The sequence below is a fragment of the Schistocerca serialis genome, chromosome 7, assembly GCF_023864345.2.
Source record: "Schistocerca serialis cubense isolate TAMUIC-IGC-003099 chromosome 7, iqSchSeri2.2, whole genome shotgun sequence".
NCBI classification, from domain to species: Eukaryota; Metazoa; Arthropoda; class Insecta; order Orthoptera; family Acrididae; genus Schistocerca; species Schistocerca serialis.
Window position 1 is genome coordinate 249,692,416 of NC_064644.1, and position 27,237 is coordinate 249,719,652.

A 27,237-nucleotide genomic window follows, 5' to 3' on the forward strand; every position below is an offset into this window, starting at 1 on the left:
ACTCCCATAAATACGGAATAGGTAGCTGGAAGGTGGAAAGGTGGTACCTTTGCTTGCACCTTATTATTAATAAATACTGTATTCAGTAGCAACCGACATCAGAACCTTTAAAATTCAAATTCATTTCTGATTTAGGTTACCCCGTAGTCTCTACACAGCATGCTTCTAAGTTTTGCACATTAGGTATCATGTATTATACGAGAGTTTCTTCAGATACCTGCTGTGTGTAGGAAGCTATGGTTGAAAACTCCATCCGGTGAAGTTAAAGAGTGCAGAAAATGTGAAGACCAGTGCAAACTGCATGCCACTCGAGCGTGAATTATAGCTGTGGTCAGCATTGGATACAGCGCCAGTGAGCCCAACTTTTTTAGTAACAATATAGATTTTGTATTACGAGACTCTTAACTGGAGAGATAAGCCTTAGTTTGTTCCAATTACTTGGTTAATCACTGCCATGGAAGCACTTGCCAATGGAACCGTCCATCAAGAAATCAGGCCTTCTAAATCTAGAGGAACCCGTCGTGTAGCCGCCACCGTGGATGTTGACCATCACGGCCAGTGGAGAGCTGTCGTTCACCAGGGGCATGTACACGTTGACGTACAGGCAGTCCTCAGAGCCACGACCTTTCTGAGGACACCTCGAACCGTAGGTCAGCGCGTCCCGCGTTCCAGTCCAACTGGACGGTGGCGTTGGTGCCTGTGGGCGTAAATTAAACAGTCCTCCGATGAAAAGTTGATTTTCAAATGTATTCTAAGATTAAAGAGGACTTAGCATAGACAGTGGGAAAAGGATGACACGGTAAAGACGATGGTAACAGCGACTTGCATAACATCAAGGCTGGGGATGGATTTTCGGAAAAAGCGAACGAATTCTCCAGTGTAAGAAGCATATCAAGCAATGATAACTGAAGCATGAAGACAGCAGAAGTAGCTTGGCACAGACAAAGATTTCTTCAATAAAAGAGCTATCTGCTAAATAATGATATGGAGTTGAGGAAAAAGTTATGAATTTGTACAGCACCGTATGGAAGTGGAATACTGTATGTACTATCGGAAATCTGAAGAAGAACAAACTGATAGTATTTGAAATGTAATAAAAATAAGATATGAAATCAAGATTTACTAAAATTATATGCGAGGAAAGAAGACTACATGAAATTCGTAAGAGAAGAAGGGACAGGTTAGTGGAAAATACGCTGGGTAATAGTTACTTAGGAACCAGAAGGTGTGGTAAGATCAAAAATAACATAGATGAAAATTCGAATATCTCATACACATTAGTTGATGAATGATGATTTTAATCTGTATGTAAATATAAAAAGATCGGAAGAAAACACGAAAAGCTGGAGCATAGCAGCAATTTGTGTGTGTGTATGGCATTGACTCACACCTCGCCATCACAAGGTACAGTAACATCAGTCTGCTTTGTCAGGTGGAGGAGACGTCTTGAGCCTTACAATGCAAGTCACTGGTAGAATCATCGGCATTGGTAGAAGAGTAAAAGTACCACATCCTGGGGCGGAACCTGTGTTACCCTGTGAAGAATGTAGGCAGAACGTAGATGATCTTCCTTGCCGCATCCGGAACATGTTTTAGGCTGGCCGTCATAAATAACTATGACCTGGCAGTCTCCTATTTGAAGCTCAATGCACACCTGGCCTACTCCGTTGAGGCTGAATTGGGTTCACTTTTCTGCTATGTGTTCTTGCACCGCGCCGTAGGGGCGGAGGGATGCCACGACGTCTGGCTCTGGGAGTTCAAATGGGAGTACGCCGCCCCATTATGGCATGGTCAGCCTCGACAATATTCCCGTCCGCGTGGCAGAAGGGGAGTCTGTGCTTCATCTCTCGAAGAACCAGGTCGTATGTAGCGTCAATAGTAAGTTTCAAAGAGACCGTATTACTCACGATCGAAAAGTGGACGCTGACGATGTCGACAGCCAGGACCTTGGCCTCTTCCTTTAAAAAGCGCTTGAGTGCTTTTGGTCTAGAAAAGTCGTTTCGCAAAGCGAATTCTAATGTTGATTTTCGGTGTTCATTCTCCATGATCTTGCCGCTCTACGGTTACCGGTTCTGTGGCCGCGCGGTTCTAGCCACTCCAGTTCGGAACCGCGCTGATGCCACGGTCGCTGGTTCGAATCCTGCCTCGGGCATGGAGGTGTGTAATGTCCTTAGGTTAGTTAGGTTTAAGTATTATATATATATATATATATATATATTTTTTTTTTTTTTTTTTTTTTTTGCCGCTCTACGGCGTCGCTTTAGTGTCGGCCGGAAGAAGTAAACAAGGCGAGCGTGGTGACGCTGCATGTGGACATACACAGCACGCCCACTCCGCTCGGCTGCTAAAGCCGGACTGCCACTAGACCACGCGGCCAGACTGTAATCTACCATCCATCGGAAGACGAGGTAGTAATCTGTCTAAGGGTGTCGTGGAAGAAAATAAAGATGACACCAATTTTTGTTTTAATTTATACCGTAAACACCCAAATCACTGTCTAAAATAAACGACATACGATATTGACTTTCAAAATCAGTTACTGCTCTTCGAATGTTGTCTACGAAAACTGTAAAATGACGCCACGTTGCTAAGCAATAACTTTGCTAGTGATGAAACAAATAAGTATTGATGGCCGAGCGGTTCTAGGCGCTACAGTCTGGAACCACGCGACCGCTACTGTCGCAGGTTCGAATCCTGCCTCGGGCATGGATGTGTGTGATGTCCTTAGGTTAGTTAGGTTTAAGTAGTTCTAAGTTCTAGGGGACTTATGACCTCAGCAGTTGAGTCCCATAGTGCTCAGAGCCATTTGAACCATTTTTTATAAGGCTGTAGATTTAGTATACACATGCCGGATGTCTCCCCGATTCCGCACAGATAACACAGATCTACAAATTTGTATTTTGCATTTTTTTTCTTAACCATCTTTGGTGATTACGATGATTTTTGATATGCTATGTTCAGAAATGCTAAGGATTTCTCTCTATCACACAACGTGATTTTCACAAAGTACGAAACACAATAAAAAATACTTTGTTAAAAAGATCATGATAAAATACGGCACTGCTAACATTATAATAAAGTACTACTTTCTTCAGAACCAATACAAATGCACAAATGTTTCTCCTTAAACGTTCATTGCGTTTTCTTCTGTGCTCTGACTGAGGACACTCGTTGTCCAGTCTCCAACAGTAATCAGCTACCATGCTGGCATCCCATAAGCCCTGGTGTCCCCGTTCCGTTCGTTTAATGTCTTGATGGAGCCTTTCTTGCTGTTCCTCACTCACAGGATCTAGCTTTTCTAGAAGACAGCACATTCGGGAGTCCAGTAAGTGCAGCTTCAAGCTCACTGAGTTATCAATACTTTCAAATTATCCAGCAGGTCTCTCAATAATTTTCGTAATCAGAGTCCCTGCAGCTGCCACGAAACTTGTTGACAATTTGCTTAGAGGATATCTAAGATGATCTTTAAATTTAATTCACTTTGACTTCAAATATTTCTTGTTTCATTAGTTTCCGATCGTCAGGATTGACGCAAACTCCTTTCTATCAACTTAGTCTACGATAGCCGCAGTGACTTGTATCTCACGCACATAAAACAATCACCATTTTCTGGTAGTTTTTTAATAATTTGTTTCATAATAACAAGTCTTATGTGAAGTGAAGGAAGAAGATCTATTTTATTTTTTAAAAATCGAACAATAAATTTTAGCCTCCAACACTTGACACTGTAATTCATGAGATTTTTGAGACCAGTGCTCATCATTCGCACGAATATCCCATCTGTGCAGGAAGGAGGATTCCTTCCTCACAACTTGTACCAGGGCTTGTCCTGATCCCCAACCAATATGCCGAAGTACGCAAAAGTCTGACATTTTCCACCACTGCCTTTCTCACTATGAGTTTGCCAAAGATGCAGCAGAAATGGTAAAAGGAATTAGTATAACCTCCTGAAGCCATACACTCCGAAAAAGAAGCCCTCACTCAATTTATAACCCGTTGCTGAAGATCGAATAAAAACGATATGTAAAATAAACATACAGGCAACATTACAATAGGTAGCTGTATTGGACAACATTTTTGTAACAGATTACATTGCAAATATTCACAAAACAATGTTGACGTTAATATAAAGATTAAATATTTGGATTTTGGACACCTCACAGAAAAAAATTGTGTCAAAACTACATGCTGTTGAACATTCTAAGAACTTTAACTGAAATCAGCCTCCAAAGCTAAATAGAAAGACCCTTTATCTTTAAGAAGAATAATTCATTGTCAATCTGTGTAATTACAGACCAGATCGCTAAATTGGTTGGAAATACAAAACTGTCTGTATGCTTTAATATCTATTGACTTTTTGTATGTGGGACAAACTGCATCTAGGTGACTACAAGGAAACACCAGTGACTCCAAAAAGCAGATGTGATACCTCACATTGTTCTACGCTGCGATAACTCCAGATGAAATTGAACGTGCAGTGTTGCCTGAGCAGATTCGCTATGTAGCACGTGTCTGTTCTCAAGGCCACGATTTTCGGCACTTGATACGACTCTCACAATAACAAACGCACGAACTGAACGAGAATTAAGTGCTGTCGTACGCTTGGCGCAGTAGGTCATCGTTTGTGAGCCATCTCCGCCTAACGGCCGGACAGTGGTTTGCAGGAAGTTACTATTTGATCACGCCTCCTCAGAAATGCCTTTCCAATGCCACAGGAAAAATGTTGTAGTTCTGTTGACGAAAGAATATAGGTAGGGTACTGTTAACTGGGTATCATTAAATGCTAAAAACTACCTGGATACGTTAGAAAATTCACCGCCCTATTCAAATAAAGCATCGATACTTTCGCCTGAATTGATTCAGAGGAGACATTTGAAAACTAGATCCATATGGCCTGGCTGCAGCGTGAAAACTACTCTTTGCATATGTGAGACCACTACATTTCCTCTCTCAATATAATATTTTCAGTGCAAAAAAATTACGGGGAGAGTCCTCATAAATATGCGTAAGAGTGCTGAAATATCGCTAACTTTAGGAAAAATTTACTGCAACGAGTCGTTACTTAGGGTTTATAATTTATATTCATCAATTGGTTACGCAGAAACTCATTTCATATTTTAATTGTGAGCACAAATTTTTTACAAATACTGGGAAATATAAAGACTTAGACAGTACAAGAAGAAAAAGCTAAAAGCCTTAGATTCTTTGTAAGGTATAGGTACCGATAAACATCATATCTTTATCTTGAATCAGAAAGTAAGTAAGAAATATCTTGAAACTCCCCGACTTATTGAATCTCTATGCCGAACCGAGACTCGAACCTAGGATTTTGCCTTTCACGAGGAACCGTTCAACCAACTGAGCTACCCAAGCAAGACTGCCGACCCACCTTCGCTGATGTTTCTCCTGAGAAACTTACGGGACTATCATTCCCGAAAGAAAGGGTGTTATGTAGATACAGCTCTCCCACTGTGGAGGATGTTTCCAGGACGGATTTTTCGCTCTCCAGTGGATAGGAAACTTCCTTCAATATAGAAACTATTTGCCGGATCTAGACTCTAACTCTGGGCCTTTGGCTTTCCGGATCAATAGAAACTTAAATAATTTTTTACAGACCCCCTTCCCTTACAAAATTCGCCTTGAATTTTTGTTCGGAATCTTCCTGTAACCATCAACTATTAATCAGTATATGTTTTATGTGGCGTGACCGCAAGGCACCACACTTGCTAGGTTGCAGGCTTCAAATCGGCCGCGGTCCGTCAGTACAGGTCGGACCCGCGAATCGCCACTGTCGACGCTAGCAGACCGAGCGCCGCCACTCGGCTGGTCTTACGAGACAAGCTAGCGCACTGCCCTGTCCTACAGCCGTCTTTAATAGGAATGGTTCACGTGTTATAGCTTCAGAGATCTCGTCTTCAGAGACGCTAGTTAGCATAGTCTTCAGCTAAGTCTGTAGCTACGACCTAGCCAGGCGCCACATACGGTTTATGCATTGCCAATTGATCTATATGTGTGAAGCAATCAGAACTGTAAAGCAGTATTCGCATTTCAGTCTATAACTGCACTTGTAAATATTATTGCAAAAAGTCAAGATCGACGTTCATCGCTGATGCTGAATTAAAGCTAAGTATCTAATTGTATTCCTGTCAAGTATAGTTCATTGATCCTTACGTCAGCCTACGTGATAAACGCGTGCAATAATGGCCACCCCTTGTGATCAGACTAAGAGTTAAATTCCGTGACTCAGCCGGGTGACCCATTTTCCATTAGGCCCGTAGTTCCGCCTAATAGACAACATATTAGTTGTCTTCCTTCTCTCATGGAGCTGAACCACTAGATGCTCTGTGGAGTAAGCCTTCTGATCTTTGCATAACTGTTGCAACCTACATCCATTTGAGCGTGTTCACTTCCACACAGCATTTCCTTCCACAACCAAATTTGAGATTCCTTGCAGCCTTGGTACGTGTCTCATCAACCAATCTAGAACACGGACAGAACAGGTAGTATCTTATGTAGTAAGTGCATTTTATCAGTAACTTTTTTGAGTGATTACCACAATTCTGTTTTTATTACTTGACGTATGACACTCACTGGTGCGTCGGTTCCACCAAGTTGAACTCCTGTATGTTCAAGACTAGATGACAGTATACTTCCCAGAGTGGCACATTGTTTGATGCATGTAGATAATCTAAAGAGGGCAATCAAAGTTACTGGGATCTGGGAAAATGAAACTTCTCTAACAAGAAAAATATATACTCCATAATGAGAGATAACTCTCCTGGTGACAATATCAGGTAAACATTATATGAACACAGCTTGACAGGGTGTCACTGTGGGACACCATTTGGCCGTCTGGTCGACTGTGCAATATCCAGATTTGTGCGCCATTTCGATGTGGTCTGACATTGGACTGTATGGGAACGTGAAGGCTGGAATACTAGACTTCACATTCCGGTCGTGCATGTCTCACCGCCACAAGGGAGGATCGCTGTATAGTGCACAAAACAGACCGCAATCCCTCCGTATCTGCGCCTGCCGTCCGAGAAGAAGTATCGAAATCCATGCAACAATCTGTGTCATCCCACACTGTTTGGTCGGAGAGAAGCAGTAGCCGGACTAGAAAATCACCTTCCGTGCGTACGCTGCCGTTACCACAACAGTAACGGCTGCTTTTGGAGTCGTGCCTTGACCGGTGTGCATGGACTACAGATGAATGGCGTGGCATTGTCTTCAGTGATGAATCACCCTGCTGCAATGCCCCTGGTTGCCAGCGTCGACGAGTGCACTGGCGACTTGGGAAAAGGTTCGACCTTCCGGCGTTTTGGAAAGGCACAGCGGCGTTACTCCTGGCGACATTGTTTGGTCAGCCATCGTGTATGACTTCACGTCATGGCTGATAGTGTTTAATGGACCTCTAATGGCATAATGGTACGTCACAGACATGCCGTGTCCTCATATCTCACGCGACAGAATCATGGTGCCATTTTTCAACAGGACAAATGGCACTTATGAACCGTGTGGGTAATATAGCAGTACCTCCAAGACAGCAGGATTCGTCCCTGTCTTCGATAGAACACATGTGGAACCAGCTCCACCCCGTTCCAATTCCAGTATCAAGAGATCAAAAACCAGTTACAACAGTTGTGGGATAGTGCCTCAGCAGATGATTCAGCTTCAAGACATTCTTATTATCCGAATCCGTGCACCCAGGCCAGGGAACGTGCAACGTCGTACTGATAACTGGGCTCATAATGCTGAGTTATTTGTGAATTTGACTCGATTTTGTAATCACTGCAATAACATTATACACTCCTTCAACCCGTGAAGTTTCATTTAGTTTCCTCCTTCCCTTCTGGTTACTTCACTTTCGTTGCTACACAGTATTGTACAGAGAGATAAATCTCGTGTATCACCCGCAAATAACAGGTGGTGCACACCACGTATCGTTTGGTGGCTTGCGAAATGCATATGTGGATGGTCGTTTCTGTGTCACCAATCAATAGTATGCAGTTAACAGCGATAAAATCACAACAGGTGAGTTGTGCTTACTAGCTACTTACATGTTTTCATTTACTCACTTATGTCCTTTTCAACTTGAATCGCAACTGTTAAACGCCTTATAACTCTTGTATGAAACTAAAGTGTTTTCTTGTGTCTGCAGCAATAGAAGTGTTTGAGTCCAATTAAGGTACTGGTTGTTTGTTAGTAGTGGTGTTGCACTCCACAGAGTTTCCTGTAAGATGGGAGAGAGAGAGCGCTAGGTTTCGCGGAGGTACTCACCCTGAAGTGGAGGTCACCGAGCGGCGGGGTGGCGAAGGGGATGCCGACGAACTTGCTGTAGAGCGTGCCGTTGAGCGACGTCGACACAACGCCCCTGAGGCCACCCGTCTCCACAGTGACAAACACGTCGTCCCCCTGAAACAGAGTAACTTACGGCGAACTCTAGGACACGGTGAACAGTGTGTACAACAACATAAATGTGTAAGTGTAACTAAAGATACTGACGTGACGGTTAAGATCTGCATATTAACTTGCACAGCCATATGTAAAGGGGAACACGTTAGGCGTGCCGATAATGTTTCTACTAAGGTTTCACTCGGTTATAAGAAAAATGTTGGGATGAGAAATCTCCGCCGTTTATCCAAGTGCAGATTCTGTTTGTGAATCAGTTCATTGGGAAGAGACTGAAAAGAACCCAGCGCCATAACTTGACGAGATCTCAAACAATGTGGACAAAGAAAAAGAAACCATTTTCAGCAAGTTGTGGACCTGATTCTGTTGCAAAGAACACAACTACACATATTGCCAATGAAACATCTACGTATGGAACGTATCATACTAGAAGTGAAATGAAAACATATCCAGTCATCCATTTCCGATCAAGATTATCAAGAGGTTTTCCTTTGTTGTAAAGCATAAGTCAGAACCTGTCCCAAACACTTGCAATTGGGAACCCATTTGACCGAATTTGGGATTTGGCTGAAAAAAAACGGAGGTCTGCAATGGACCAGATCTTCTAAATCCTGCCTTTTCTTCTTTTTTTACTAGAAATAAAGAAACATGACACCTTGAGCAAAATCTTACTGGTACATCGTTTTGTGCTCGTTATGAGTGGAGCGCGGTGTGTACTTGAAGCATGACGACACTCAGCATGCCAGTAAGAATGTCACAGAGTTAGGACAGACGAATAAACCTCCGATTTTTTAAAGAATCTAACTCCATGCATAAAACAGCTTTAGACGTCTAAGTACTTCAGAAATGCAGTTTTGAAATGATACTTAATGTATGTTGTAAGACGCTAAGTGCTCTTATTATGAAATACCGGATGAGTACAAGCTGGATAATTTGTGCTCCATTTAAAGAAAAAAATAGTTTTACACACGTCCGGTTGTGTATGATGGTGTATCTCCTGAGCTATGTTTCATAGAATGATAGAATTTTTCAAGTTCATTCAATGTTGTATTACACCTGCACGCAAATGTGTTACGAATAGAGTTAGTACCAAAGAAGAAATAAATTAAAACGTCAGGCCTGATGATGAACTGTTACTGCGCGCATATTTTAAGAACAAACTAGCTTTTCGCACATCTGAATGTTTACGACAGCATATCTCCTGTGCTATGCATCTTGCAGTGATATAATTTAGCAGTTACATTGAACAGTGTTTGTGAATACTGTCTGCAAACTGTTTTGCGAAAAGATTTAGCAGTAAGGAAGTAATAAATTAAAAGGTCATGCCTGTTGTTGGAGTGCATGAACAGCGAAAATGTTGTAAGCGATAAAATGTTTCTCCTGTCATCATTTTGTGCTGTGCGTCAGCGAAACAAATTTCGTAAAGATTTAAAATTACGTGTAATTTTTTGTAGCTACGTATAATCTTTTTTAATGAGCGCTACGTACTCTCATTCTCAAGTATTAGATGAACAGAATCCACGTATTGACGCTCTGTCGATTACTCTGACACAAGACCAACACACATTTTCCAACTGTGATACCTTTATTATTGTGTTATACTTTTATTATAAAATTATATCTCTTAAAAAGTAGATTATGACGGTGTTATAAACTACGTGAAATATTGAAAATCGAACTTTAGTTGTCCCTATGCTGCAACTGGTTCCGGGTTCCTGGTTCCCGTTTCCGGGTAAACGTTTTAGTAACGTGGGTATATGTGAATGTAGTAGATTAAACTGAGTCTGGGACCAGGGAACAGTTTTCAACACATAATGAAAAGGGAGTTGTACGAATTCTTAGCAGCTAACGCGGAGTTCCAGGGCGTGTCTACCTTTATCGGATACTGCAAAATGTAAAGTATTGTACAAAAAGAAGTAACGCAGAAATAGTCCTAATAGTAAGAAAATAACAATGCGAGTAAGCGACTGTAAACAGTATAGTGAACGCATTGTAGTAGGTAATATAGAAGTTGATGAACTAGTTCGTTTGCCTGCTAGCTCCACAGTCCATGAAGACACTGAAAGAATCTGTGATGAGTTAAAAGCGATGTGACAGGGAATGGAATTCTATGATAGGTGAAGTATGAGAAGACAAAATGGGAGGAGAATATGAAGTGAGGGAAGAGGATGAAAGGGGAAACCGCCTGGTAGAATATTTCAAAGAACGCAATTTAATAATTACTGATGGTTTGGTAGTCATGAAAGAAGTTTGTATACGGCAATGAGACCAGGGGACACGCCAATGTCTCGGACAGATAACATTAGTTGTTGGACAGAGATTGGTAAACTAGATTTAAAGCTACAAAAAGTTATAGGGGTAGCTGTGGACTCTGTTCATAATTTACTAGTCACCAACTAAAGGTTAAAACTGAAGAAATAGGAAATTAAGGAAATGTGATCTGGATAATCAGAAAGAACCACATGTTTGCCATAATTTCAAAGGAATAATAAAGTAACAACGCAGTTTAACAGGGAAAACGTGCACAACAAAAGACAAATGGGTGGCCTTGAGAGATGTAATAGTGAAATCAACAGAAGATCACATGCAGTGAAGTACGAGACCTAATAGTAACCTTTGGATAACACACGAGATACTGAATGCAACTGACGGAAAGGTCTCCAGCGTAGGCGACAGTACCTCAAAATTTTTTACTACCATGGAAAATTCATCCAAAACAAAATATTCCACCTAGGGTGCAAGATAAATGAAACAAGTGAAGCACCCTGAGATCCCAAGAAGAATGTAATAATTCCTGTTCAAAAGAAGGAAAGTGTTGATAGATGTATATGTTAACAACTCGTTGTTGCAAAATACTGACATGAAGTATTTAGAGAAGAATGGAAAAATTAGTAGAAGCCAGCGTCGGGGAGGAAACGTTTGGGTTCCGGAGAAACGTACCAACACGTAAATCAGTACTAACTAATCCGTCTTGTATTTGGAGATACGAAGATAAACTGAATAAAAGCAAATTTATTTTTATAGTATTCCTAGATTTAGAGAAAGCTATTGACAGTATTGATCAGAAAAGAAGTTTCGAAATTATGTAAGGGTAAAAGGCATAAATAATGTGAAACATGTATAATTAAATTGTTCCATAACAATTTCGAGAAAAAATTCGAAGCGAATTTTGTAAAGGACGGGGGAGTGTTGCGCCCCAGAGTGATACTCCAGTCGGATGTGAAAATTTCTTTAAGTTTTCCTTGATCAGCGCCGTCACCAGAGTTGAAACCAAGGCAGGTTAGTGCACAGTACTTTATAAATGGATTAAAAACAGTCTTGAGAGTAATAAATAATTATTTGCAATGGTTACCGGTTTCAATCTGAATGTGACCATCTTCATACAATTTATAACATGAAACTTCCTGGCAGATTAAAACTGTGTGCCCGAGCGAGACTCGATCTCGGGACCTTTGCCTTTCGCGGGCAAGTGCTCTACCAACTGAGCTACCGAAGCACGACTCACGGCCGGTACTCACAGCTTTTCTTTCAGGAGTGCTAGTTCTGCAAGGTTCGCAGAAGAGCTTCTGTAAAGTTTGGAAGGTAGGAGACGAGGTACTGGCAGAAGTAAAGCTGTGAGTACCGGCCGTGAGTCGTGCTTCGGTAGCTCAGTTGGTAGAGCACTTGCCCGCGAAAGGCAAAGGTCCCGAGTTCAAGTCTCGGTCGGGCACACAGTTTTAATCTGCCAGGAAGTTTCATATCAGCGCACACTCCGCTGCAGAGTGAAAATCTCATTCTGGAATTTATAACATGATGGTGGGGGGTGGCGGCGAACGTAACAGGTGTTTTCAATAAGCGAACGTCAACTGCTGAGCAGTTGCGAACAAGGCTGTTTTTAATTTTAACCAGACTGCTATTTTTCTCCACGAGAAATGTTCTCAAAAATTAGTAGTACACTACACCCAGGCTGAAATGCCAACAAGAAAGAACAGCCGATATTGCACGTGGCATAGGCATACTGACACACAACATCTAAAGGTCGATGACCAAGGTGCCAATGCAGGAGATTGACTACTTGCAAAAGGGATCATAGCGTCACACACAGTGAAACACTAACACGTAAATCGAACGCAAGAGTGACTTTACAGCACACAGAGGCTGCAGAAATAGCTAAACTGAAAGCCTGAAGGGAAGAGTTGTTAAACCGCAGCATGGTGCCAACTGTTTACAAGTTCAAAAAACTAGATCTCATTAGGTCATTCAAAAATGGTTCAAATAGCTCTGAGCACTATGGGACTTAACTTCTGAGGTCGTCAGTCCCGTAGAACTTAGAACTACTTAAACCTAACTAAACTAAGGACATCACACACATCCATGCCCGAGGCAGGATTCGAACCTGCGGCCGTAGCGGTCGCGCGGTTCCAGACTGTAGCGCCTAGAACCGCTCGGCCACCCCCACCGGATCATTAGGCCATTCTCGCCACATTGTAACGTCGTTGGCATAGCTTCCATAGCACAACTCTGTTTACAGCGGGCCTCTGTCACTCCATCTGCAGTGTGTCTAGAATTCGATCTATTATGCAACAGTGAGCACAGTCCGAAGGACTTGGCAGCCATGGGCTGCTGCCCCATATCTGACGAGGAGACTTTGGTGTTACCTACCACCAAAGCACCTGGAAGCGCAGCTGATGATACCTGGTGAGATTCCATCGTCTGAAGGGGGCACAGTAGCTTCTGGACCCCGACTTGCATCTACGAGCAGACAGTGTTAGTTGTCCCTCTGAGAAATCGTAACGTAGCTTCTCAGTTAGTCACCCTGTGCAGAGCTGTTGGGTGCCTTCTGGGGCACCATCTACGTTGACAACTAGAGTGATCCCGTAAACTTCCAGCCATTCTGCTGGCCACCGGGACATGCGGACAACGCCCATAGTGCGTCCAGTAAGCACCTCCTGTGACGTAGCTGGCCGCTGCGTGTGCAGATTCGTCACCTTGGTCGAGACTACTGGGTGTACAGGCATCAGCGTATTGCAATATGGCTATCACCCTTGTGCTAGCTCGAGTGCTGCCACCCGTGAAAGAAGAAAACTGTGTATCCGTGAAAACATACGTGTATTCTGTTAACAATGCCTTACAATTAATTTATCTAAGGAGTACACTTCGATCTGATCGACTTTGAATATGTTATAGTGTAGAGCAAAATAAGAGACATATTTTTTTGCGTAGCCATGATGCCGTTAAAGTTATCACACAGCCCCGTGAAATAAATTAAGTTTAATATTTCAGAATGAATACCGTTCGAAGAGTAACATATATATATAAAAAAATCAAATAAAAGTACTATGGTTTTCAATGTACGATAAAATGGTGCATCCATATTTGTCGAAAAAGTAATTTTTTTCCGAAATCCCGTCCTCCACACAATGTTGATTTTCACTTACACATTCGACTAATAGCAATACGTGTACCACAACTAACACCAAATTCAATCACACATGATGAAGTGCTATTCCAAAGACGCATTTGTTGGAAATATGCTAGAAATATCTCTGTGTCACTGTATGCAGTGTTCGCTTCATTGCCAATTGTAATGTTGCGTTGTTTAATAAGTCTTTCTCAGGTAAATATATGTTCTATATACATTACTCCATATACAATTTCCTTATAACTTTATGAAATATAAAATGTCTTGTATTTGTGTTTTCTTTTTAAATTCCGTGTATTTTTTTGTTTTTGAATCGTAACTTTTCAGATTTAATTATGTTGTATTTGAAATTGTTTTTACATTATTGTCGTAATATTATTGTAAATCTGTACAGTAATTAGGAAACACAGAAGTGTTTGGGCCAAAAATGTTTAATCGGAGGCTAATTTGAAAATATTACTCTTTCGATAAATATGGGTGAACCATTGTACAATACATTGAAAATCATAGAACTTTTATTTGAAGTACTCTTTATCTCAGTTACCGTTTCAACGGTAATCAGTCAGAAATACTAAACTGATTTTTTTCCAGGGGATGTTTAACCTCCGTAACAGCCGTGTGGGCAGGTATGAAAAAATGTGTCTCTTATATGCCTCTACACAGCAACCTTTTCAAAGCCAATGAAACTCGAAGTGAACACCTTGCTTGAGTTTACGTGTTAGTAGCATCTCTGGCTCGACAGATACTCAACGCTGCACTCCGCACCATGCCATTTGGCACCCATAGAGGTCACAGATTTGACCCTGTGTAGCACTAATGAAGTAGTATTTTATACACAATATAACAAAAGATCATCAATGTCTGTATTCAGTGATTAAACCAAAGCCTTTACGTTTAAGGGAAGAAACCCATATGTTTTGATATTAAGAATAAACATTACCAATAACCTTATGTACAATAGCAAGAGAGAAAAATTGTAGGAGAATAGAAGAGCATCACAATGAAAAGTGGTCGAGATTTTCTCACAGATACTGCTGCCTCTATAGACAGCGAGTACTCACTGCTTCAAAAGCACACGTAATTCACTGGCTAAGAGAAGCAATAGTATATGTCTATAATGTCCCATTGAACGTCCCGCATCTGCTGTGAACAGGACGTGTAGCTTGTCTCTGACGTTTTCTACGTTACTCCACAGGAACATCATTTGGCTGTTTTTTTGTTATAATCGTCCTTTGCCTAGTGGTACGTCATATCGCACTCTCAGCAGAAAATATCAGTTCAAGGCTGCGGTGAATATTCCCGCTCACTAGGAATGTTCAAAGATTACCATAAGAGGTTCGATATCTAGTCTTATCTGGCCGACGAAACCAAACTGTGTTGCGCAGTTGCAAGCACAGCCTAACGATCTCTCACAGCTTGTAGTTTGCGTCGAATTGTGTCGCCGGATCATAGCACATAATCCACATAACAAATCTGATAATGTGCACTTGACAGCATGAAATAGACAGTTAGTTCTCCGTACTTGAATCGATCAATCGCGGGGACTGTTTATTTACTTTAGTTGTCGAACTCTTCGGCAGACGCACTGATTCTACCAGTGTCGGCGCAGCTCTCTGGAAAAGTCTCAGCCGCTAGTAGAGATCTGGAACGCAGTGTTAGAGAGTATGACACGCAGCAAATCGCTGTATTTAGGAGTAAGCATAGCCCAGTTTTGTTCCTCTGCAAGAAGGAACACAGAGATCCACGCACTCTTTGTCGTAATTTGGAAACAGAGTGATTTGATTGAAGTCCAAAACTGTATGATCATTGGCTTTCGGGTCAGGTGTGGAAGCATTTCCGAAAGGACTAAGTGTGTATAAACTGCTAGCGTGTCGCTGTGGTTGAAGTACACTATGCATGGCAAAATGGCGCTATCCAAAACCAACGGAATTTTCTGCCTTGTGGCCGTTAGTGCTCCGGTTACCTGCCCTGGTTGCTAACGTAATTTCTGGCAGTGCCGTTTCCTCACCTGTTGTCGCTGTCAAACACGGTGTGTAGTTTTGACAGCTTAATACATATACATATTTGATTCTGGATAATTATGTCCATAACATTTTGTGTTTGAGTTCTCATGTACGGATTGGTGGCAAGCAACTCGTTGTGTCGGTCGGTCCGTGCTGTCCCTTGGTTGGGTTCCGACGAATTAAGTGTAGTTACACTCACTACCTGTTTCACCTAAGTGAACGAGGGCAGACCGACCCCATGGAGGCTTCTGAGTGCCGTTGTCTTTACTGTCTTTCTCACCGATATTTAATTATCTGTTTATAATCTATCATAGCCAATGATCTACAAAATTCTTGGTTTTACTGTGTTTTATGCAAGTCAAAGGCTTTCAGCCACGTATAAGTAAGTTTGAATTCCGGAAAGTGAATATCTGCTGAAAGGTTATTGCCGTTGCGTTGTCTTCTCTTTTAGTGCGATTTCAGCTACTTAAAACTTAAGGCTTATGGTTATATTTTTTTTTAAATTTTGGAAAATTAATTGTGGGCCCTCAGCCGCTTCGAACCTTATTGTTAAAATTATCTTTCAAGCTTAAATATTGCGGCCTTCTGCCCTTAAAGGTTTATGGTATTTTTTAATTTTGGAAAAACAATTTTGGGCATTCAGCCACTTAAAACCTTATTCTCAAAATTATCCTTTAAGCAAAAACATTGCGGCATTCTGCCTTTCAAAGGTTATGGTAATTTATTTTAAAATCTTGAAAATCTTATTGTGGGCCTTCAGCCGTTTGTATTGCATCCGATTTATGTTTGTCTGTCTACTTTTTCCTTGAGGTTTTCAGCCTATATGTGATATAAATTTTAATTATTATATTTGTAATTTTAATTGCGTGTCTTCAGTTACTTGAAATTTGCCTCGTTGATTTTTAAGATTTCTCGTTTGGAGGCCTTCAGCCGTGAAGAAATTGGAGTTTGAAAATCGTACGAGGGCAGTTCAATAAGTAATACAACACACTTTTTTTCTGAAACAGGGGTTGTTTTATTCACCATTGAAATACACCAGGTTATTCCCCAATATTTTAGCTACACAACACTATTTTTCAACGTAATCTCCATTCAATGCTACGGCCTTACGCCACCTTGAAATGAGGGCCTGTATGCCTGCACGGTACCATTCCACTGGTCGATGTCGGAGCCAACGTCGTACTGCATCAATAACTTCTTCATCATCCGCGTAGTGCCTCCCACGGGTTGCGTCCTTCATTGGGCCAAACATATGGAAATCCGATGGTGCGAGATCGGGGCTGTAGGGTGCATGAGGAAGAACAGTCCACTGAAGTTTTGTGAGCTCCTCTCGGGTGCGAAGACTTGTGTGAGGTCTTGCGTTGTCATGAAGAAGGAGAAGTTCATTCAGATTTTTGTGCCTACGAACACGCTGAAGTCGTTTCTTCAATTTCTGAAGAGTAGCACAATACACTTCAGAGTTGACCGTTTGACCATGGGGAAGGACATCGAACAGAAGAACCCCTTCAGCGTCCCAGAAGACTGTAACCATGACTTTACCGGCTGAGGGTATGGCTTTAAACTTTTTCTCGGTAGGGGAGTGGGTGTGGCGCCACTCCATTAATTGCCGTTTTGTTTCAGGTTCGAAGTGATGAACCCATGTTTCATCGCCTGTAACAATCGTTGACAAGAAATTGTCACCCTCAGCCACATGACGAGCAAGCAATTCCGCACAGATGGTTCTCCTTTGCTCTTTAAGGTGTTCGGTTAGACAACGAGGGACCCAGCGGGAACAAACCTTTGAATATCCCAACTGGTGAACAATTGTGACAGCACTACCAACAGAGATGTCAAGTTGAGCACTGAGTTGTTTGATGGTGATCCGTCGATCATCTCGAACGAGTGTGTTCGCACGCTCCGCCATTGCAGGAGTCACAGCTGTGCACGGCCGGCCCGCACGCGGGAGATCAGACAGTCTTGCTTGACCTTGCGGCGATGATGACACACGATTTGCCCAACGACTCACCGTGCTTTTGTCCACTGCCAGATCACCGTAGACATTCTGCAAGCGCCTATGAATATCTGAGATGTCCTGGTTTTCCGCCAAAAGAAACTCGATCACTGCCCGTTGTTTGCAACGCACATCCGTTACAGACGCCATTATAACAGCTCCGTACAGCGCTGCCACCTGTCGGAAGTCAATGAAACTATACGAGACAAAGCGGGAATGTTTGAAAATATTCCACAAGAAATTTCCGGTTTTTCAACCAAAATTGGCCGAGAAAAAAAATGTGTTGCATTACTTATTGAACTGCCCTCGTAGTTGTAAAAGTTCGGCTATGTGTCGCTTGGGTTGTAAATGTGTAATTAAACTGCAATAAATTACGATTTGGGAGTGAAACTGACCGGCACCTTATTTGGCCCTTTCCACGATCCTAATCACCTGTTCTGCCCAGCGGGTTTAGCGGGAGTTTCAGGTGACATCTACCAGCGGGACAATGCAACGTATCACAAACCTCGTAGTGTACCTGTGTTTCGAATAGGAGCAGGATGAGTTTATCGTAATCCTCTGGCCGCCATACTCCAAGCATTTAAACCAATCGAGAACCTCTGGGACCACCTCGATCGGCCTGTACACCAACCTATCGCAGTTGACAATGGCACTAGAGTCAGCGTGGTTCCAAATCCTATCAAGAACCATAGGGACTCTCTTCCTGCGCGTCACGCAGTGGTCGGCGCTGTATACCTTCGGACTTTTGACACATGGTCATATTAATGTGACTGGACAGTGTACGTCTTCTGCTTACGAAGTTTTACTAATTACTTTTGGCAGCTCCTTTAGATATTAAATATCTTATGATTCACATGAAAATTGTACTGTATTTCTTCGAATATCCTTTTGGAAACATTTGTGTGTTAATCTGTCGTAAATAAGTTAATAAAGTTTGCTCAGTTCGAACACATTTTCATAAGATTCTTGTTGTCCGAGATCCACATTGTCCTCAACTATACACCGGGGACAGTGTACAGCTATCGAAGGCCTAAAATTGCATTCAGTCTTCTGCTTTTTATGGATCTTGATGATGTTTCTAAATTTTTTTAACATCTAGCAACCCTGAACAACATCAGTCATATTTAATATGCCAGGAACGGCTTCAAATAATCTAAAAGATTACTTTCCCGGCTCACCACATTGAATTTTTAAGGAAATTACTAAACTGCCAATCTGTCGCAGTGAAAAACCAGAAAACTGTGCTTTTAATCAATATCAGGTGATGAAAGTTAAGGAAGTTAGAAGAACTGCATCTTTAGTGGCAGCTTTCTTGTATGCCATTATCTCACTGACATTGTGCCAGTTCTGCAAGAATTCTCCCATTGTCATCAACATCAAGGGCTTATTTTCACCATCTTTTGTGAATCGCACAAAAGCCTCTTTGCAATATGATAATTAGCAGGAATGTAATGCAAATTTGTAACTTACTAGTGTTTTAAATACTCTATTTTTAAAATTTGTATGTTACTGCCGTAAAGAACTAAAGAATTATGTAATATGAATTTGTGATACTATGTTTTCGCTGCCATTTACATATGTCTGCTATGTATTTTGAAGCTTTGGACCGGTAAGAAATATTATCTCTGTAAAAATTTGTGGAAGGAAAAGAGTGAGTGAAAGAAGTCAGTCTACGGAGGGACTCTGATATGTTTGGACAGGAGGCACGAGTTTGGAGTTAGTAGAAAATTAATTACTTTGTGGAAGGCAGAAAAGTTTTAGTAGCTATGGAATGTGAAAGGGGTTAACAAGATCACACAGAGATTGTACGGAGACAGAAACTGCAGTAAGAGTGTGAAGAGCAAATGATGCTGTAATTTACCGTCTAGTAAGGTCATCCGAAGACCAGTATCAGTTGCAAAGCGATTTAGAAAAGATTGATGTATGGTGTGGCAGGTGGCAGTTGACGCTAAATAACGAAAAGTATGAGGTGATCCACATAAGTTCCAAAAGAAATCCGTTGGAATTAGATTACTTGATAAATAGTACAATTCTCAAGGCTGTCAATTCAACTAAGTACCTGGGTGTTAAAATTACGAACAACTTCAGTTGGAAAGACCACATAGAAAATATTGTGGGGAAGGCGAGCCGAAGGTTGCGTTTCATTGGCTGGACACTTAGAAGATGCAACAAGTCCACTAAAGAGACAGCTTGCACTACACTCGTTCGTCCTCTGTTAGAATATTGCTGCGCGGTGTGGGATCCTTACCAGGTGGGATTGAAGGAGGACATCGAAAGGATGCAAAAAAAGGGCAGCTCGTTTTGTATTATCATGTAATAGGTGAGAGAGTGTGGCAGATATGATACGCGAGTTGGGATGGAAGTCATTAAAGCAAAGACGTTTTTCGTCGCGGCGAGATCTATTTACGAAATTTTAGTCAGCAACTTTCTCTTCCGAATGCGAAAATATTTTGTTGAGCCCGACCTACATAGGTAGGAATGATCATCAAAATAAAATAAGAGAAATCAGAGATCGAACAGAAAGGTTTAGGTGTTCGTTTTTCCCGCGCGCTGTTCGGGAGTGGAATGGTAGAGAGATAGTATGATTGTGGCTCGATGAACCCTCTGCCAAGCACTTAAATGTGAATTGCAGAGTAATCACGTAGATGTAGATGTAGAAGACTTCCGAACTTTCTAGAACATGATTGCTCCGTTATTACTGCAGTAGCTTTCCACTATTTCTGTAAGAAGATGTATTCCGCAGAAGCGGATTTCGTAAGACCTGAAGAGCTTTCAAGAAAACAAGAACTGCAACGAAGACGATTATGGTCAAAGTCCGATGCAGTAGACATTGGGAACAGTAAGCAGACAATGAACAGAACAATCTAGAACCAGAGAACGCAAATATCCTGTGATTTCGTCAAACTGTATGTTTAGTTACTTCCTAGGTTCATAGGACTTCTGGCTGTGCATTTTACTCGTCTGTTGGACTGTATTACAACTGAAGACTTACTTCTGGTGTTGCTTGTGTGGAACCGAAAACTAGTTAATAAGTGAGCTTCAAACAGTGTTAGGGCCAAAGATAGCATCATTTTAAAGTGAAATTAATAAAAGTAATATAAAATCGCTTTCATATATCTCACCCCAACATAATCCGGTTCTGTCTCCTACTCTGAAACCATTTTCAAAATTTTATAATTTGTTAGGCCACGAGCCGAAGCACTGGAGGTCTTGCGGGAATTTAACCGTATTTCTGTCTGTTGATTTGCCGATAGATGAAATGGCGACTCCCATCTCCTCATCGGTCTTTTCTGAGTCGTCAGTCTTCTGACAAGTTTGATGCGATCCGCCACCAATTCCTCCCCTGTGCTAATCTTTTCATGTCGGGGTAGCACTTGCATCCTACGTCCCAAATCAGTATTTGCTGGCTGTATTACAATCTCTGTCTTCCTGTACAGTTTACCCTCTACAGCTCCCTCTAGAACCATGTTAGCTTTTTCCTGATTCCTTAATAGGCGTCCTATCGTCGTGTCCCTTCTTCTTGTCAGTGTTTTATACCTTCCATCACCGCCATTCTACGGAGAACCTCCTCATCCCTTACCTTATCAGTTCTTCTTATTTTCAACATTCTTCTGTAGCATTGCATCTCAAATACTTCGATTCTCTTGTGTTCTGGTTTTGACACTGTCCATGTTTCACTACCATATAATGTTGTGCTCTAAACCTACTTTCTCAGAAATTCCTTAATCAAATTAAGGCCCATGTTTGATATTAGTAGACTTCTCGTGGCTAGGAATGCCCTTTTTGCTAGTGCTACGCTTTTTTTTTACGTCCATCTTGCTCCGTCTGTCATGGGTTCTTTTGCTGGATAAGTAGCAAAATTCCTTCACTTCATCGACTTCACAGTCTCCAGTTTCTTGCTGTTCTCATTTCTGCTAATTATTTTGGTCTGTCTTCTGTTTATTCTCAAACCAGATTAAGTATTCATTCAACATATCCTGTAGCTGTTCTTCTCTTTCACTGAGGATAGCGTTTTCACAAGTGAATCTTATTATTGATATCCTATCACCTTGACTTTTAATTCAACTATTGAATCTTTTTTTTTTTATTTCCGCCACTGCTTCTTCGACGCACAGATTGAGACTACACTCTGTCTTACAGCCTTTTTAATCCGAGCATTTCATTCTTGGTTTTGCAGGCGTGTTGTCTATTACTTGTCTTTCCCCATAGCCTACCACCCACTTTTCTCAAAACTTCTTCCACCGTTCATGATGCCTAATGCTTTTTCCAGGTCGACACATCATATGATCGTGTCTTTATTTTTTTCAGTCTTGCTTCAGTAAACAACCACAACCTCAGAACTGCCTCTCTGGTGCTTTTATCTTTCCTAAAGCCCAATTGATCGTATGAAATAGACCCTCACATTACTTCTTTTCCATTCTTCTGTATATTATTCCGGTCAGCAACCTGGATGCATGAATTGATTGTGTGATTATGCTCGCTCTTGTCAGCTCTTCCTGTCTTTGGAATTGTGTGGGTGGTATTTCTCAGAAAGTATGATGGTACATCGTCAATCTAATACATTCTACTGTCCAACTTGAGTATTCGTTTTGTTCCTACTCCCCCCCCCCCCTCCCCGCCCCCTCCTCCCAATGATTTTTTTTTAATTCCGACGGAATTTGAGCCATCCATTGTGTGTGATCTTAAGTCTTCACTTTTAAATTCTGATTCTAATATGGCATCCCCTATCGCTTCCTTATCGACCCTTGATGGTTCTGTCAGTCATCAGTAGGGTCTTCCACCTCATGGGGCCCTTCAGTGTATTCTTTCTACCTATGCGCTCTTTCCTTTGCATTTAACAGTGGAATTTCCATTAGTCTGTTAACTTTACCGCCCTTGTTTTTAATCTCACCGAACGCTGATTTGACCTTTCTATATGCTGAGCCAGTCCATCCGTCAATCATTTGTTTTTGGGTTTCTTCAGGTTTTTCATGCAGCCATTTCACCTTAACTTCTCTTCACTTCCTATTTATTTCGTCTCTAAGTTACTTGTGTTTCTGTATTCCTGAATGTCCCTGGACATTATCTTGTAGCTTCTTCTTTCGTCTATCATCTGAAGTATTTCTTCTGTTACCCATGGTTTCCTCGCTGTTAGCTTCCTAGTACTATACCTACGTTTTTATTCCCAGTTTCTGTGATTGGCCTTTTCAGAGTTATCAATTCCTCCTCAACTTCACTGCCTACTGACCCATTCATTATTGCAATATCGATAGCCTCAAAGAACTTCAAGCATATATCTTCATTCCTTAGCAATTTCGTATCCCACTGATTTGCGCACTGATGCTTCTTGAGTAGTCTCTTAAACTTCAGCCTGGCCTTCATAATTACTAAATTCTGATCTGCGTCTGTATCTGCTTCTAGGCACGTCTCACAATCCAATATCTAATTTCAGATCCTCTATCTGACCATGACGTAATCTAACTGAAAGCTTTCCGTACCTCCCTGCCTTTTCCTACTGTACCTCCTCGTTTGGTGATTCTACATAAGAGTATTCGCTGTTACTGGTTCAAATTTATTACAGAATTAAATTAGTCTTTCTCCTCTCTCACTCCTACTACCAAGTCCATATTATCCCGTAACACTTTCATCTAATCCTTGCCCTACAACCGCATTCCAGTCCCCATTGACTATTAGATTTTCATCTCCCTTTATATACTGCACTATTTTTTCAGTATCATATACTTTCACTATCTCTTCATCTTCAGCTTGCGACGTCGGCATGCAAACCTGAACTATCGTTGTCGGTGTTGGTCTGCTGTTGATTCCGATAACAACAATCCTACCACTGAATTGTTCACAATAACTCACTCTCTGCCACACCTTCCTATTCAACGAATCCTAGTCCCGTTATGCCAGACGAGAAATTATTGTCTTGTTTCCATTTCAATTCACTGATCATTCGACATCTAGATTGAGAATTAACATTTCCCTTTTCAGATTTTCTAGCGTCCCTAAAGACTTCAGGCTTCTGACATTCCACGTCCAACTCTTGGAGCGTTATACATTCATTTCTTCGATATTTTTCCCATGTTCAGCTCCCCCTTGGCAGTCGCTCCCGAAAAACCAAATGGAGGTTAGACCTGAATCTTTTGCCAATGGAGAGATCATCATGCCAGTTTCATAATAACGTGTGACATGTCCTGTGGATACACATTATTTGTCTTTAATGTAGTTGTGCCATTGCCTTCTGCATCCTCAGAATGTTGATCGTTACTGATCCTTCGACCTTTTTGGGGCCAGTTTCCTACCCCAAGAGACTGGTCTCAGCTCTGTCGGTTGCTCTGCTCTCTTTGAAAAGGCCGTTGACAGAACGAGGGCGACTTCTTACGTCAAATGTCTTCGGTCGCCATTGATAATGATTTTTATTCAGAATTTAAGCAAAGGGGACGTTCGAACCCGGGACGGAGGACGTTTTTATTACTTTTCAAAAGCGCTACTTCCAGACCTTGGGTCAGCGATCGTCATATAGGCCGCGTCGTCACAGTATCAGAGTATATCCATCACTGTTGCCTGATGCTAAGTGAGACATTTAAATATGTCAATTACCAGTACACAGCGTCCATCATTGTTTTGCGAGTGTGGAAGCAGAATTTTCACATACTATTAAGTAAGCGTGAGAAAGCCAGAGGAACAGTGTTAGCAGCCCTTAAGTGAGATAATTAACAGAATTTCATTGAATGCCATTCCATTAACGTTGCAGAAATCTCCTTCTGTTGGAATTTGAATACGTACAGTGTAACAGGAAAGGTGTATCATTAGAGTTTTGTACATAAACTAACGTAGGTACGGACGGTAATTATCATCTGAATAGATTAAATATGTACAGTAGAAAAGATGCCAACATAATTTCGTCTAGACAAAGTGGTTTAAGTAGGCTTTAGCGTAACATATTACAGAAACAGCCAAGAAAATAGTTTCCACTTACCAGTTATCTTAATCGTAGGTTTCATTAAAAAGTGCGTTCGTCATTGAGTGTATTAAGTGTCATTTTATACAACCATAACCTAACTCTCCATACGCTTCCCATATTCATGCGCAACCAACATTTTCAATGGCCACTATTGTGTCATACCGAACGGACGATACACATCAGTAGCGCCCTTCTATTCACTTGCATGTAGCATAACACTGCATAAAACACAATTTATATTCTTCTCCACATAGCTGTTTTTTTGTTTTTAGTAATCATCATCACAGTACACCCTCCGACATGTATATGTATGTATATATTTCTATCCATTATCTTGTAAGAGTACATGTGAGTACATGTGAGTATTGCTTTGACGTTGTCCGATAGAAGTAAGAGGGAGGCTGGCGACAAAACAGTTTCATAGGTATCTTCCTATTTATTCTGATTTGAAGCATTCTGTGTTAAGTGTAGTCTATAAAAGGGTGTGACACTTTCAATTAATTTTAGTTACAAAGTTGAGTTGAGTTGCGGCCAATTTATGTGCCAAAGAGTGCGACATTTGTGGTAATTACTGGCGGTTTATTACATACATTGAGGTGAGATCAATTAAATCAGCTTAATCAAATTTTGTGAAACAGCCTTAAGTAAACAATAGTGAGAGAACAAGCAGGTTAGAATAGTTTTAAACACACCATTAAATGGCAACAATCATGATTTGTAATTCTGCTGCGTAAGCGGTTTAGAAATTCAGCTTATACAGCAACTCATGAAATGGGACAACATCCAGAAGAAGTAGTAATACAGGATTAGAATTCATTGCAACTGTTGTAGAACAATGTTAGGTATAGAACTGTTTCAAAACGGTTGTTATAGTATCGAACGAACAAATAGGACGTTCAAATGACATTCACCAAAATGGTCGCGAATACACACGTCACAACATTCTCGCCATAGGTGCAGTCATGGAAGTGTCAGTATGTACCGCAAGTAACGGTGGAGAGGTGAGTAGTAAAGAGATCGTCGGAGTACCTGTTGAAGCTGTGGTCGAGGTGCCGAGTCCGAGAGTCCCACCCAGAGGGCGCCGACCAGGAGAAGTACCGCACTGCGCATATTTCCTTCTCTGTCCGCGCTGTCTGCTTACTCTTGTAGTCAGAAGCTCACGTTACAACTTCTTCTATAACATGTCTGTCGTTTATATACACCTTAGTTATATCACTTAAAGTTCTTCCTATTAGCCTACGTGTTGAGTGCTCAATGTAACTTATCGTATCAGATGTTTACGTGATTGCTGTTCAAACAGAAACGGAAGTCCTCTTGCACCACGTCCAGCAGTTTAATTCTTCGCTAAATGCAGCGATAACAGTCGCATTCAGCGTATCCAAACAAACACAGCGAGAATAGCAGAAATTAGATTAGCCATGAACTTAACATGAAAACTGGTGGCCACGGAGTGAAGAAACTGAAGACATTTTGCTACCTTGAAAGCAAAACAACGCATTAACGACGACGCAAGGGGGTCATAGAAAGCAGACTAGCCCATTCAAAGAGAGCATTTACGGGCAGAAATTGCAAACATCGGCCTTAACGTAAGGAAAAAGTTTCCGAGATTAACGTCTACAACACAGTATAGTATGTAAGTGAATAATGGAATGTGGGAACAGAAGAAAAGGAGAGAACTGAAGCGTTTGAGCTATGGCAGTACAGAAGAATGTGGAAGATCTCCCCACAATCGATGAGGAGGGAAACATATCGAGAACATTGACAAGACGATGGAAAAGGATGATAACTTCCATGGCACTAGACGGACCTGCAGAGGTTAAAAACAGGAGGGAAAGAGAGAGTTGGAAAATATCCGACTAAAAATTGAGGACGTAGGGTTCAATTGTCACTTTGAGATGAAGAGATTGGTGCAGGAGAAGAATTCGTGACGGCCTGTAATAGATCAGTCAGATGACTAATAAAAAAAGAGAAGAAAGTACTGAAAGTGGTGCTTGTAGCGTTACGGCAGCGTGATGCGTTACATTCACTCAAGTCTCACTCGGAAAAGACGTCAAAATGACACGATTAGGCTGTGTAGCCGTGAGCGTACGTAACGCATCCCTTACGGTAGCAACTTTGATGTGGTAGTAGCTGTGTAAGGAATGCATATAGCAGACACAGTGTGAATTGAATTACCGTCCTGGATAATACGGCGCTATTTTACATGCAAGAGATAATGATTTGACCTGTATCTTATTGGTAAGTTACTTTTTTCTCTATTCTTTTACAAAGATTATACAACTATAATATGTTTCGATTCGTGCATATGCCTTATTGTTAGATATCTTGTTAAGAGGTAAGGATTGCTATGCTTTCAAAGTCAGCTAAATATTGTAATGACTCTATTCTAGGGTATTAATTTTATCTTTCAATACGAAAATATACGAATATTTACTCATGATGCAAAATATGACGTTTTAACTACTCAGTTTAAAAGCCAGTC

The 27,237-nt window shown here is 41.3% G+C and overlaps 1 protein-coding gene across 1 annotated transcript; it reads right to left on the reverse strand.

The window, feature by feature from the left end:
* Positions 1 to 442: 442 nt before the first annotated feature.
* On the reverse strand, positions 443 to 25,865 carry LOC126412999 (juvenile hormone esterase-like). Its single transcript, XM_050082892.1, has 3 exons — positions 25,785 to 25,865; positions 8,281 to 8,415; positions 443 to 697 (listed from the first exon to the last, which is right to left on the reverse strand). Exons 1-3 carry the CDS (start codon positions 25,863 to 25,865, stop codon positions 443 to 445), a joined length of 471 nt encoding a protein of 156 aa, XP_049938849.1.
* Positions 25,866 to 27,237: the final 1,372 nt, after the last annotated feature.